Source organism: Eschscholzia californica, unplaced genomic scaffold, assembly GCF_041429995.1.
Source record: "Eschscholzia californica isolate CP2 unplaced genomic scaffold, dmEscCali1.0.p SCAF_5, whole genome shotgun sequence".
Taxonomy (NCBI): Eukaryota; Viridiplantae; Streptophyta; class Magnoliopsida; order Ranunculales; family Papaveraceae; genus Eschscholzia; species Eschscholzia californica.
This window is the reverse complement of record NW_028238472.1, coordinates 53400199-53415185: the sequence shown is the minus strand read 5'-3', so window position 1 is coordinate 53415185 and position 14987 is coordinate 53400199. Positions and strand designations below refer to the sequence as shown.

The 14987-nt window shown below is 39.0% G+C and overlaps 1 protein-coding gene and 1 long non-coding RNA gene across 2 annotated transcripts; both read left to right on the top strand.

Annotated features, from left to right (window-relative positions):
• The first annotated feature begins 1708 nt into the window (after positions 1 to 1708).
• Positions 1709 to 3264, top strand: LOC147540642 (uncharacterized). The gene is made up of 3 exons (XR_015225992.1): positions 1709 to 1952; positions 2029 to 2146; positions 2639 to 3264. It is a non-coding gene; the product is annotated as an uncharacterized LOC147540642 (long non-coding RNA).
• Positions 3265 to 10224: 6960 nt separating this feature from the next.
• LOC147540641 (uncharacterized) lies at positions 10225 to 14116 on the top strand. Its single transcript, XM_086643480.1, has 2 exons — positions 10225 to 13835; positions 13924 to 14116. The coding sequence occupies exons 1-2, from the start codon at positions 13004 to 13006 to the stop codon at positions 13938 to 13940; spliced, it is 849 nt and encodes a 282-aa protein (XP_086499606.1). The 5' UTR covers positions 10225 to 13003; the 3' UTR covers positions 13941 to 14116.
• The last annotated feature ends 871 nt before the right edge of the window (positions 14117 to 14987 follow it).

The window sequence follows — 14987 nt, the reverse complement described above, 5'->3', positions numbered from 1 at the left end:
CCCGATTTGCCCGACGATCAAAACGGTCACGGACGGGCACTTTGTTGGAGAAAAACCGAAATGTCCGCCCGTTTTGTCCGGATGTCCGAGTGGACACTTAGGACTCGTGTCCGTTCCGCCCAGACCGGTTGAGTTAGTGTCCGTTTCCCGCCCGTCCGGACCGATTCCCACCCCTAGGCTTGGGTTAAAATGAGGTGGTAGTTTCATACAGGTTTAAGTGTAATAACTACTGGGGGTTAAAATAAGTCCAGCATTTTGGGGAAGCAAAATAGTTTTTGGGGTATGAAAACTTTGTCAAAAATTGGTCAATTTTGTTTGACAATTTTATTTTGTAAGTTGTTATAGGGAAATAAAAAACCTCCACCTCACCTCACTCTCCCTCCACCTCACCTCTCTCTCTCTACCTCACCTCTCTGTGCTACCTCACCTCACTCTCCCTCCACCTCACCTCTCTCCCTCTACCTCACCTCTCTCTGCTACCTCATGTATTCGCCACCTCATCGTCTTCACCGGACCAGCCGGCGACCTTCAAACATAAAAAAAAAATTCCTCTCTCCTATCTCTAAAGAAAAGGTAAAATTTTTTTTCTTCTCTCTATCTAAATCTAGAGAGAGTGGAGGCACTTACAGGATGAAGAAATGCCTTTGTTGTTCAATATATGGCATCATATACACGACTTTGTTTCCTTATATTTCGACAAGGTTAAAGACAAAAAAGTGCATTGAGAATACAAGTAGAATACTGAACTTCTATTGTTGCTGGTCTTTCGACTTTTAACAAGACTAGTTCACTTTCTTTTGATTGGAGTCTTGGCTTTATATATATATATATATATATATATATATATATATATATATATATATATATATATACTAGGTATATCCCGTAGGGAACAGACACTTGTATCAATTAAATGTTACGAAATTTATTGTTATATTTTATTGAGAGAGAGATTTTTATTAGTTATTATTTTTTTATTTCTTTTCTTTTAAACTATTATTTTATTGAAAGAGCGAGATTTTAATTTCTTTTTTTAACTCTTGAAATATATTTTTTTTTCTTTTTTTATTAAATTAGTTATTTTATTTCTAAGAAGGAAACAATTATTGTTTTTTTAAATAGGTAACTATATTTCTAGACTATATTTTAAATTTTGAAAAGGGTTTCTAGACAAACATCCTTTATTATATAGACTAGGGTATATCTATTAAAATACTTTCAATTATAAAGTATCTATTATAATTGAAAGAAACTCTAGGACAGACAAGAGAAGTCCTGTCTGTTTTTATTTTTAATCGACCTTATCCTTATTGTATATTTTATTTTCTTCTTAAATTGTTAGGTTCCATGGAAGAAGCTACTGCTGAGCAATTTGGTGTGGAAGCTACTGCTAAGAAGAAGTTAATCCGGCTCAAAGAAGCCCAAGCCATTAGACTTGAGTATCTATTAAAGTATTTTAATAGATACTTTAAAAGTAACATTTTTAAAATACTTTAAAAGTAATATTTTTAAAATACTTTAAAAGTAATATTTTTAAAATACTTTAAAGATAATATTTTAAAATACTTTGAAGATAATGTTTCTAGACAAACATCCTTTATTATATAGACTAGGGTTTCTAGACAAACATCCTTTATTATATAGACTAGGGTATATCTATTAAGATACTTTGAATTATAAAGTATCTATTATAATTGAAAGAAACTCTAGGACAGACAAGAGAAGTCTGTCTGTTTTTATTTTTAATCGACCTTATCCTTATTGTATATTTTATTTTCTTCTTAAATTGTTAGGTTCCATGGAAGAAGCTACTGTTGAGCAATTTGGTGAGGAAGCTACTGCTAAGAAGAAGTTAATCCGGCTCAAAGAAGCTTGAGGAAGAACGAAATTCGACCTCCGGAAATCTATACTCGCAGCTAACAGGGGAAGTTTGAGGAAGAACGAAATTCGAGGTAGTTGTCTATTTTAGAGCTTTTTCATTTTGCTTGTGATTGTGAATGACACTTAACTTCTGATTTGTGTTTGTAGTTTGGAGTGTGACTATTGGTGACGATGGACGGGTTTCTACTTCTATTGAGTTTGATGAAGATATATCAAAAACAAGGAGGAATGTTGATGCGGTTATCGCTCAACAGATTTGATCATTGTAAGTAGTTTAACTTTTTATTGTTCGTAGTAGATACCAATTCTAGACTGAGATTTTAGAACTGAAAACTATGAAAACTATATGTTGAGCAAACTAACGGTTAACTATCTCCATTAACTTCATCTAATCCAAGTCTAGGGTGATGCAATGATTTAGACTAGCTGGAGTCTTAATAATTCAGACTAGCTTAGATTTAACTTGTCATTTATTTGTTTTTAAGTTGTCTCGGCTGCATTGATTCAGACTAGCTGGAGTCTTGATAATGTCAAAGACTATTATGAAATTTCTGTAACATCATCCAAGCCATTAGACTTGAGTATCTATTAAAGTATTTTAATAGATACTTTAAAAGTAATATTTTTAAAATATTTTAAAAGTAATATTTTTAAAATACTTTAAAGATAATATTTTAAAATACTTTAAAGATAATGTTTTTAAAATACTTTAAAAATAATGTTTTTTAAATATTATTAGTTAAAAAATATGATTCAGGAGGAGGTCAATGCTAGACTAGCAAGAGAAATTGCTTCGGGAAAGCATGCCAAGTCCAAGAGAAAGAGAGCCGATAGGTGAAGGAGGAACTGATAACTGTAAGTAGATTTCACTTCTGTTAAAACTAGAAAAAAGAAACAATTACACTTAACGAACAAATAAGATATTTAGCAGATTTACCTAGAATGTGTGAAAGAAACTCTAGGACAGACAAGAGAAGTCTTGTCTCGACCAATACAGACGTGAAATAAGACTAGAGAAGTCCTGTCGCGACCAATACAGAAGTGAAATAAGAATGAACAAAATCTCATGAGCCAAAATTTATGCATTGTCAGTCACCAAACTCATCATCTGCTGCTGAGTAATTTGGTGTGGAAGCTACTGCTGAGAAGAAGTTAATCCGGCTCAAAGAAGCCCAAGCCATTAGACTTGAGGTTATCCATTAATACAGTAATTTGGTTCATGTTATTTCTATTTTAGTCCTTTTGAAATTTGGATCCGTACTGTTTGTGCTTGGTAATTTGGAATTGGTGGGCATTATGACAGTCGGTTTAGTTTTCAGTCCAAATCATTTTCCATACGGTTGTTAATTGTTACATTTCATATATTTGATCTTTCTTTTACTGCACTTTCAAATGTTTTTTCTAACTAAATGCATATGGTAATCATTTTAGCCGCAGTTTAGTTGCTAATGACCTTAATTATCTGCCAAGTGATATTATAATCACAATACAAGATAAGGGTGGATTACGGTGTCACCGACAAAAGTTGTATGACATTATAAATATTACTCAATCATTTATTGATAAACAGTACCTTTAACTAGCAAACTAGTTTAATTTTTTTTTTGATGAAATTAGCCACCCGAAACCTCTCTGGTGGTACCAGTCTTGTCTTTGTATTTCTGAGGGAGCTGAAATATCTTCTCAAAGGATGTCTGACGTTCTTTAAATAGGCCACTAACCACAAGCACGTCATTATCCCCCTCCACAAAAACTTTTTAAATTGAGTATCTCAATAGTGACACCTAGGAAAGGAAAACTAAAATCACACTTCGTTGCATTGGAGATGCTCTAAGTCCGGACCATTAAAACCTGACCCTACGGACCAGGTAAATAAGCTTGGGCACAATGTGTCTACAAATCTTTCATGGTTCAGGCGGTCTCATTCGGGTGGCAAGCTCGCTGGACTGTTTTCCCAGCACAAAACTTTCATAGTTCGGTAGGTCTCATTCGGGTGGTGAGCTCGCTGGACTGTTTTCGCAGCCCCAACTACAGATATCAACATCGAGGGTACACTATCAATAGTCGGACACCGTATTTTTTTTCCAACCAACAAAATTATATATCAAGCAAAGTCATTACATCAAAAGAGTTGGTTAAAGAAAGGGGACAACCCCCTGGCACAGAGAAGTTTAGGTTTGTTACCCTAGCTATCTTAGAGAGTGAGTCAGACATGGAGTTTTCAGACCTGTTTACATAGACAAAATGAATGAAAAGAGTTTCGTTGTATGGACAATCGGTTGATCTGATTTACAATCCAAAAAGATGTCCACTGCAATGTAGTATTTTCTTCCTGCAACATGCCCACTAACTAGTATGGAGTATTTTCCTCCTGCAATCGAAAATTAGTTTGCCATGGCCAAAGACATCACCTTGTGAGCCGCCACGGCTTCTCCTTCATCTATTGATCTGCATTTTGATTGAGTTTGTTGAGCCTGTAATACATTCGCCATGACTATTAAATGCTATAATTCATATACCTGCCTATTGAGATGAAGAGATAAATGATGCATCAAAGAAAGTGTAGTAACCCGAACGAGCAATCAGCCTTTTTAGCCGCTTCATTGACAAACAAATTTTCTCGTGGAAGAACTCGGTGGCTTTGTCTGTTAATCTCAAGAAATGTTATAGGTTGAGGTTCTCTCTCTATGTCATTTTCGCCGCCTGTTTATCTCTCTTAAGTATACACAAGACCGTAGAGAAGTTATAGCATTGAAAGCAACAGGAATACGATTACATCGGTTCATGGCATCCACGACCACTCATGTGTTCTCCTTTATCATATAAGGAAACTTAACCCGAAATCATATAAATATGAATTAAAATAAGTCAACTTACTTTTGATAAGAACGGAATGAAGTTTGATCAACCCGCTACAATGTGCTAGAAGAGAGCTTTGTCATTGTTAACTGGAAGAAGGCTCTCAGAGAAAGCAGCAACAAAACATTCGGTGCATAAATGTGGAATCGACGAGGGGTTTCCACGTACTTCAAACTCTCTCCAACTACCCTTCTTCCAATTGTAAGAATAAAAAGACACGCATTCCTTCTTGCCCACTTCTTTGCCACAATTTTGTCCCTCTGATGATGTCAAGATTATTTCATCATCTGATCCTACAAACTTACAAAACCTAACACCACAATACACTTCTTCAGATGATGGTAATCTTATCAACCCTAAATTAAAAAGCAATGTGAAACTACTAACCTCCCTCCACCTTTCGCCGTTATGACTTGAAAAACTAATACTACTACCAGTACCAGTAGGTATGCTATTGATCTCTTCCAACTTGTAATCATCATGTTCATATGTATAAATCTTGAACAGACAATTGTTTACTCTAACTAACATAGCCAAACGTCCACTAACTTCTAATAAGTTAAAATGCTCAGCATCATCAGTGAAATATGACGAACCGTCGAGGGGGTTGCATTCTGTTTCGAGATCATTTCCGCGGTGGTGGCTATCAAAGAAAAAATCAGGGACAGTGATTGTCCTGAACTTCTCCGTTCTCACGTCAAATGCCATTATGTATACAGGCTCCCCAAAGCGATTATTACTGTAAGTACCCATCCAATAAATAACACCATTCGCATAAACAGAACCGCCACAAGGGACATCTGGGACCTCTTCGATCCTCCTCCATCTATCGTTACCATTAATACCTTGACGCCCTATCGTCAATACCTCACTAATTAGATGTGTTATAACTAAAAGTCGCGGAAGCTATCGAACCTATCCTAGAAATTGATCCGATTATGAAGATTAATCGAAAAGCTAAGTCAAAATCAAATATGCGAACAAAATTTAACGAGGTTCGGCTTTAAAGCCTACGTCCTCGGGCGAACAAGAAATCTTTATTGAAGGATAGATGAAGACGACTAACACAACCCGCAAGTTCGTCCCAAGATGGTACCGTATAGAATTAACCTTCTATACTAAATCTTCGACGACCGAGAAATTTAACACCGCTCAAAAAACTATGAAAAATTTCTCTCACTCTTGCTCTCTCTCTAGCTCTCTAAAGAAGAGTTGTTGTTGCTTGTGTTGGTGTGTTGATTACAAAGCACTCAACCCCTATTTATATATATTATAAGCCAAAAAATTGGAAACTGCCTATTGAGCCAAAAAATTGGAAACCATCCCAATTTGGAAACTGCCTATTGCTGCCTCTTAAACCTCCTCTTCAATTTTTAGAAACTGCCTCTTACAATTCTCCACCTCGTACACAATTTGATATACTTCAAATTTTGGACGAACACCAGGATACTCCTTGTAAGATATATCTTCTTTTTGTAACTTCATCCGACTGCGCCATATGACCATGGCTGCCTACGTACCCTTTTACAGGATCAAGCCTACCGTAGTTCTACCAACCCTTCAAATAAAGATTACCTTGTCGCCATTACGCCCTTTCGGGCAACTTAACACGAGCCGATTTGTAGCAATTCCAGACAATGCTGAAACTTGCTACATGTCACCACTTTAGTCAACATGTCTGCGGGATTCTCATCTGTGTGTACCTTCATGAGAGAAACGTCACCTTCCTCTATGACATCTCGTACAAAGTGATACCTGACATCGATATGCTTAGTGCGAGCATGATGAACCTGATTCTTCGCCAAGTGGATCGCACTTTGACTATCACACCATACATCCACGCACTCTTGCTTAATCCCTAGATCATCCAGAAGACCCCACAACCACAATGCTTCCTTCACACCCTCGGCCATAGCCATATACTCGGCCTCCGTAGTAGATAACGCAACTGTAGATTGTAACATCGATCGCCAACTAACTGGAGCACCATGTACCTTAAATACATAACCAGTAGTAGATCGTCTTCTATCTAGATCGCCAGCATAATCCGAGTCAACATAACCGCTTACCTGACATGTGTCTCCACCAAAGCACAAACCCGTATCAACAGTACCCTTCAAGTACCTCAAGACCCACTTCACAGCTTCCCAATGTGTCTTCCCCGGGTTTGCCATAAACCTACTAACCACACTGACCGCATGTGAAATATCTGGACGAGTGCACACCATAGCGTACATCAAACTGCCAACTGCACTAGCATACGGTACACGATCCATATGATCCTTCTCCACCGTAGTAGTGGGAGATTGTTTTCCCGAGAGCCTGAAGTGTGGTGCCAAAGGTGTTGATACCGCCTTCGCATTCTGCATCCCGAACCGAGAAACTACTCGTTCGATGTAACCTTGCTCTGATACCAATTGTTATAACTAAAAATCGCGGAAGCTATCGAACCTATCCTAGAAATTGATCCGATTATGAAGATTAATCGAAAAGCTAAGTCAAAATCAAATATGCGAACAGAATTTAACGAGGTTCGGCTTGAAAGCCTACGTCTTCGGGCGAACAAGAAATCTTTATTGAAGGATAGATGAAGACGACTAACACAATCCGCAAGTTCGTCCCAAGATGGTACCGTATAGTAATAACCTTCTATACTAAATCTTCGACGACCGAGAAATTTAACACCGCTCAAAAAACTATGAAAAAATTCTCTCACTCTTGCTCTCTCTCTAGCTCTCTAAAGAAGAGTTGTTGTTGCTTGTGTTGTTGTGTTGATTACAAAGCACTCAACCCCTATTTATATATATTATAAGCCAAAAAATTGGAAACTGCCTATTGAGCCAAAAAATTGGAAACCATCCCAATTTGGAAACTGCCTATTGCTGCCTCTTAAACCTCCTCTTCAATTTTTAGAAACTGCCTCTTACAATTAAAAGGTGTTGATACCGCCTTCGCATTCTGCATCCCGAACCGAGAAACTACTCGTTCGATGTAACCTTTCTGATTCAAGTACAGTTTCTTACTTGACCGCTCTCTCTTAATCTCCATTCCCAGTATCTTCTTTGCAGCGCCCATGTCTTTCATCTCAAACTCTTGACTGAGTTGAGATTTCAACTTATTTATCTCCACCATGCTTCGAGAAGCAATAAGCATGTCATCCACATACAAAAGGAGATAAATAAAGTCACCTTCGCGAAGCTTCTTGATGTATACACAACAATCATAGTCACTTCTGCGAAAACCATGCTTTAGCATGAAAAAATCAAATCGTTTGTACCATTGGCGAGGGGATTGTTTCAATCCGTAAAGAGACTTCCTCAAACGACATACTTGATTTTCTTTACCCTCAACCTTGTATCCCTCAGGTTGAGCCATATAAATTTCTTCTTCCAAATCTCCGTGCAAGAAGGCGGTTTTAACATCGAGTTGTTCTAGCTCAAGATCACTATGAGCAACAATACTCAATAGCACCCGAATAGAAGTATGTTTCACAACTGGTGAGAAAATCTCATTGTAGTCGACCCCTTCTTTCTGTGCATAACCCTTGGCCACTAGTCTTGCCTTATACCTTGTACCCTTGATCTCGGAAGAATCCTCTTTCTTCTTGTACACCCATTTACAACCAATAACAGACTTACCTTCAGGCAATGGGACAACCTCCCATGTCTGGTTCTTGTGAAGAGACTCCATCTCTTCTTGCATAGCAACCAACCAACTCTCTCTTTCCGCCGCGGTAATAGCTTGTTTGAAGGTGACCGGCTCGTCGTCTCCCACCGAGAGTGCATATTCAACCAGATTTGCCTGCCCGTAATGCCTAAGAGGTTTGTCTGACCCTAACCTCTGTACCGGCTTATATAACCGTTTCGGCCTAGTGTGTACCGAAACATCCTGCTGTTGTTGTTGTAAAACTTGTGTACCTTCCCCTTGAACCTCCTCATGATCGGGTTCATCAATTTCCTCATCCTGAGTATTATCCTGATGCTCCACCTGATCATGATTCCTAGAAACCCGTTGGTCTTCGGCTTCTACTTCCACTACTTGAGCTTTAGTAGACCCAACATCACCACAACTAGGCACCGTAGCTTTCCCCATAGCTACCATAGATGACTCATCAAACACCACATCTCTGCTGATTACAAACTTCTTGTCTTCCGTACACCATAGCCGATAACCCTTGACTCCTGTAGCATATCCTAAGAAAATTGCCTTCTTTGCTCTATTGTCAAGTTTGTTACCTTTAACATGGTAATAGGCCGTACAACCGAAAATCCTAAGTCTCCCGTAATCTGCATGTTCACCTGACCACACCTCGTAAGGTATGCCGCCATCTAAAGAAGAATGTGGAGACCTGTTCACAATATAACAAGCTGTAGCAACAGATTCTGCCCACCATTCTACGCCTAATCCCGAATTGGAGCGCATACATCTAGCCTTCTCAAGTAGTGTACGGTTCAATCTCTCTGCGACTCCATTCTGCTGAGGTGTGTTTACTACTGTCCAGTGCCTCACAATGCCTTCCTGATTACAAAACTCCTTGAATGCCCCATCCGTGTACTCGGTCCCATTATCCGACCTTAACGTCTTCAGCTTTCGACCAGTTTTGTTCTCAACCATTGCTTTCCACACCAGGAATGTGTTGAATACCTCATTCTTATGCTTCAGAAAATAAAGCCAGACAAATCTCGAATGATCATCAACGAATGTAACAAAATACCTGGAACCACCCTTGGAAGGTAACTTTGCCGGTCCCCAGACATCGGTGTGTACGTAGTCTAACACCTCTTTGCTCCTGTGCTTGCTTGTAGAGAACGTCACCCTGTGTGCCTTCCCGAACACACAATGCTCACAAAACTCCATGCAAGGCTTCTTCATGTCCTTCAACAAGCCTTTCCCGTGAAGGAGTTGAAGGAGATGTCCTTCGACCAAGGTGACAATGCGAACAATTTGTCGGATAGGATAATTGATGTGGAAGATCATCAAGTCCGATTGATTTAGGGATCGTAGAGTTGTAGCTAGAGACCAACTACGATCGTCGAATTACGAAGTAATTCGCGGCTAACTTCGATCGGATCCTACAACGGGTTACACATAAGAGTGTCAAATTGATCTAGGATATGACTAGTGGGAGTGAGATATAATCATGGGAGTGTCCCATAAACATATCTCATAGGCCTAAAAAGGAATTAGGCAAAGATAGTACAAAAAGGCCAAAAGCAGGGTTTTTGGGCCTAGGCCGATTCGGGCACTTTTAGGGCTCGGATTGGGCTGATTTTTGGAGGGACGTTTCCTTATGTTATGAACATTAAATCTGCCAATTTTGGCTGGGTTTGGACGTGATCTCCTTAGGGAATTGAGAAAATACCAATAGTTGCTATTTTCGACTATTTCCCTAAATCTTATTCTAAAGGGTGTTTTGGGAAACCTAAAAGGAGGTGGATTCTTATTAGGGTTCTATATAAACACTCTTAGGGCAGAGAATAAGGTGTGGAATTTCTCTCTAAGCTTTCTTACTCTACCACATCAAGTAGAGAGGAGAAAGTGAGCTAATTCCCATTAACTATCTATCTAGTCAAGCAAGAAGAAGGTCTTCTTATTATCCAACCACCATTGGTGTGCTAGCTATACAACAAGGTGGGAGATCAAATTGATTGCTCGTGTCCCAAGTAGAGGAGCTACACTTGAAGCTCTTGATCTTCTTCAATCAATTCAACTAGTTTGAGGGAAAAGCGATTAAGGTAATCCACTATCTCCATTAGATTAATTACTAGTTTTGCATGTGATCCTGGGAATACTAGTGTAGACATTAGATGTCATATTTCCGCTATAAACACTAGTAGAAGGGTATAAAACCCTACAGTGGCGTCAGAGCCTCTTGCTATTAACTAGTTTTTGCTAAGAATCGAACTAGTTCATATTAGATATAATTGATAGTTTGATAAATTGAGTTTATAAAAATATTTTAAAAGTGTTTTAAAACTATTTAAACTCACAATTTGATAATATTGAATGGGATTCAATGAATTTCAAATTAAGAATCAAATTGATGATTAAAAGTGTTTTAAAACTCAATTAGATTGAATTTCGGACTAATCCATGCTTGATTAAGTTGATAGTTATGTTTAAAAGAGTTTTAAACATAAGAAATTGATTGATTTTGAATGGGATTCAAGAATTTTTCAAATAGATTTCAAAATTGTTCTTTGAAAAAGTTTTCAAAAACCTAGACTTTGATCCAAAATTGGTTTGATTAAGAGTTGTTTTCAAGTTTTGGAAACTTTTGAAAAACAAAGATTTTTGGAATTTTAGAAGTGTTCTAAAAAGAAGTGTTTTGAGTTTTGGGAAACTCTCAAAACAAAATTTGGAAATTTTAAAAGTTTCTACAAGTTTTGTAAAAATTTTAGAAGTGTTCTAAAAGATTTCAAAATTTTAAGAAAAGTTTTAAATTTGGAAAATAGCAACTTAGAGTTGCAAAAGAAAAAAAAATTTTTTGGAAACTAGGGTTTTGAAAAACCCTAGTGTCCGGCCAGGAAGCTTCCTGGCCGGACCGGGAGCTCCTGGATGCGTCCTCTGGACGCATCCAGAGCAGCTGCTGAGACGCGTCTAGGACGCGACCAGCAGCTGCGACAGAAGCTTCTGGACGCGTCTTGAAGACGCGTCCAGAGCAGCTGTTGGGACGCGTCTTGGAGACGCGACCAGCAGCTGCGGAGGGAGCTTCCTGGACGCGTCTAGGACGCGTCCAGAGCACTCGACCAGACGCGTCTTGGAGACGCGTCTGGGAGGTTCTGGGTGTCTCGGACTAGTCCGAGACACCTAGTGCTGGTCCGGTCCAGCACCAGACACGTCTAGGACGCGTCTGGTACATGGACTAGCGTCCTGGCTCCGGCCAGGACGAGACCAGGCCTTGATAGGCTTCGGCCAGGACATGCCGGCCTATGGGCCGTGCTATGTCCGGACCTTGTCCGAGCCCTTTTCTGGGCTTGGGCCGGGACTTGTCTAGGACTTGTCCCGGGCTTTTTCGAGGCTTTTCGGACCATAAAAAGGAACCATCATTCGAGTGGGAGTTTTTGCCAAAATTTCTTCCGATTCCAACCAAATAATTCCAAAATCAATCCGGGCCATCCAGAAGGCCAAAACGGATTTCTCTTTAAATTGATTTATGAAATCATTAAGAATCGAACCAATGTTTTTCCGAAATTGACCCGGGCTTTCAAAACCCGAAACGGAGTTTTTCTTAAAGATGATTTTAGAAATCATAAAAGATAAAACCGGAACGCACCACTAGTTGAATTCTTCGAATTTAGACTTAAGGTCCGTAATGTGACATGTGATGTCAACAAAAGTATCTCCCAAGATAATCATGCATATATAATTCTTAGCCTTGATATATTATATGATTGCATGTGATGTGAATGCGGGAAACTAGTATGGCCATAGATTTATATCTTTATTCTTGTTTTAAGCACGGATGGGTGCATGCTTTGTAATTAATTTTAATTTCAAGTTTATACGATCTGCGAATCGTTAGAGTCTTGTAATTAGAGTTTAGGGTCAATGAGTCCATTGAAGAAAACTCAAGGATGGAATCCAAAGGCGAGTGGGAGAAATCAATGGAGGTTCAAGGATGGAGATCTAGACGAACCAAAAGGCGAAACAAGAAGAAAACCAAAGGAGATTAGATCTTCTAGGTTAGGGGCCATACTAGGATCCATGTCTGCTTGATTTACTTTCTCGCGCGCATTTACTTACTTATTTACGCTTTATGTCGTGGATGTTAGTTAGGCTAAATAGTTCACTATAACAAACGCCAGACTAGCGTAAAAGTCCCCAAAAGTAATCTTGAGTAATCGCCTATCCAGATTAAGACACTCGTTGCGCCCTTGTTCGAGGAAGGTGGGTCGGCCTTCGCAGAGTACCTCCTCTACCTTGGGACAATGCGGGTAGGTCTATAGAAGAGGCCTACACGTCTAAATGGTTCTACTCAACGAGATCAGCAAGAGAGTCTTGGATACTCGAGGCAAAAGGATAGATTAGTCATTCATTAATGAAATCTATCAACCAAGAGTCATAAGGTATGATCAGTGAAGTAGTTCACTCACCCGGAACGACGGAGTCAAAGGGTAGGGCCTTCGTCCGCTTTACTCCGAAGAACTGGGGTCTTGGAATCACTTATTCAATCGGGGACGATTTTTATTGAATAATGTGGGAAAACTAAGTTTTTCAAAAATGATAACGAGTTTAAAACTTTGCCATTTCTTTTATGTAGATGACAAAAGATATTTTCAACTTCCGCTCACTTCTCGACAAGGAGAAGCTAAATGAGCACAACTTCCTTGACTGGGAGAGGAACCTGGGAATAGTTCTCAGGATGGAAGGAAAGCAACATGTACTAGAAACTCCAATTCCTGTATTGGATGATAATTCGACTAAAGAAGAGATAGATGAAGAAAGGAGTGTGCGGAAAAAGGCAGAGCCTGTAACTTGCTTAATGCTAGCAACCATGGAACCGACTCTGCAAGAGCAGTTCATAGACATGGATGCTTACTCCATGATGCGACAACTTCGGGAAATGTTCCAGAAACAGTCGAGATTGGAGAGGTTTGAAACCTCTAAAGCAATTATGGACATGCGCCTTGAAAAGGGAAAACCAGTTGGGCCTCATGTTCGTCAAATGATCAGGCTCATGGGCAAGCTGGCTAAACTAGGTTTCCCTTATAGCCAACAGACGGCTACCGACACTATCCTTCACTCCCTCCATAGTGGTTTTAATCAGTTTAAGATGAACTACAACATGAATGGATGGGATAAAACGTTGGAGGAACTTCATTCTATGCTTCTAACAGCCGAAAAGGACGTCGCTATAGTGGAGACTAAGAAGGACGTTCTTATGGTACAAAAGGACAAAGGGTTCAAGAAAGGTGGAAAACAGAAGAAGAAAACCGCGTCAAAAGGAAAAGGCAAACGAGTTGCCAAACCTAAAGACAAAGGTCCTCCTCCTGACACCAAATGTTTCTACTGTGATGGCAAAGGCCACTGGAAAAGAAACTGCCCTAAGTTCTTGGAGGACAAAAGGAATGGAACAGTGGCTTCCAATTCAGGTATAAACAGTTAACTTATCAAATACTGTAAAATTCCCAAACCTAGGTATATGATACCTAAAATTGCCCTATCATTGTGAATGTACAGGCGCAGCTGGGAACTGAGTATTTGGCTAAAGAAGACAAGATCCAAGAGGGAGCAGAAGCCTCGACTGCTAAGGATGCTGAAAGGGATCGAAGTCTACTTTAGGCACTATTCTAGATTAATAGTTTTTCTAGTTTTTTAACATCATCTCTGTACTAAGTATTACGGAGAATCAATAAAGAACTTTATTTCTAAATTGGGATGTTAATAAGTGCTAGATTTAACAAACTATACCAAAAGATTCTAAACTTGGTCAAAAACCTATAAGATAGGTTCATCGGAAAGGGATGAGGACAACAGGTCCACTATAACCAAAACATGAATCAAACTGACAAGAAAGAAAGTCTTGAGTCAGAAACAGAAATTGATCTTCAAACGTACTTCTAACCTATCCATATTTGGAGTGTCCAAAAGGATTAAGATGAAGAACACGAATCAAACTCTATCCTCCAAAATCCATTAGTCTAGACATAGCTTCTCACAAAACTACCAAAGTCCGTCTAAGCTTGTAAAGGCATTACAAAATTAGCTAAAGTCTGACGCAATTTCTTTAGAAGAAATTTGGGCTTTTTCCACAAGCAATCAAGAGAACAAAGTGTTTGTTGCTCATGATAGTATTCTTCTAATAATTAGCGCACCTAGTAATCTGGGAGAAAAACACTAATTATTACAAGAATAAGTGGGAGAAAAGTACAAGTCGATTTAATTCGATCATGAGAAAAATCATGGAGTTTCATGAAGAACAATCATGAAACTTGTACAAGACGATTAAATTCGACCAAGAGCAACAAACTGCGACTCCTTGGAAAAGGAAAGGTTAAAGATATGATCTTGTAAACCCACCGCACAAAAGCGAATGTCATTCGCAGGAGAACTCTCAAAGCGAGTGAAAGTGTCTCTAAAAGAATATCTCAAAGTAGTTGAGATAACTCCAAATTGTTGTTCAAAAGCCCTGAAAGGTCAAAATAAAATCTTAAAGACTCAGAAAATAAAGGTTATTTCTGAAGAGATAAAAGACCTGCGCAGAAACGGAAACTGACTCTAGATTTTGGCTAGAAGCCAAAATC

Bases quoted from the DNA above. Each gene is read 5' to 3' on its own strand.
- LOC147540641 (XM_086643480.1), top strand. From the start codon at position 13,004: ATGACAAAAGATATTTTCAACTTCCGCTCACTTCTCGACAAGGAGAAG.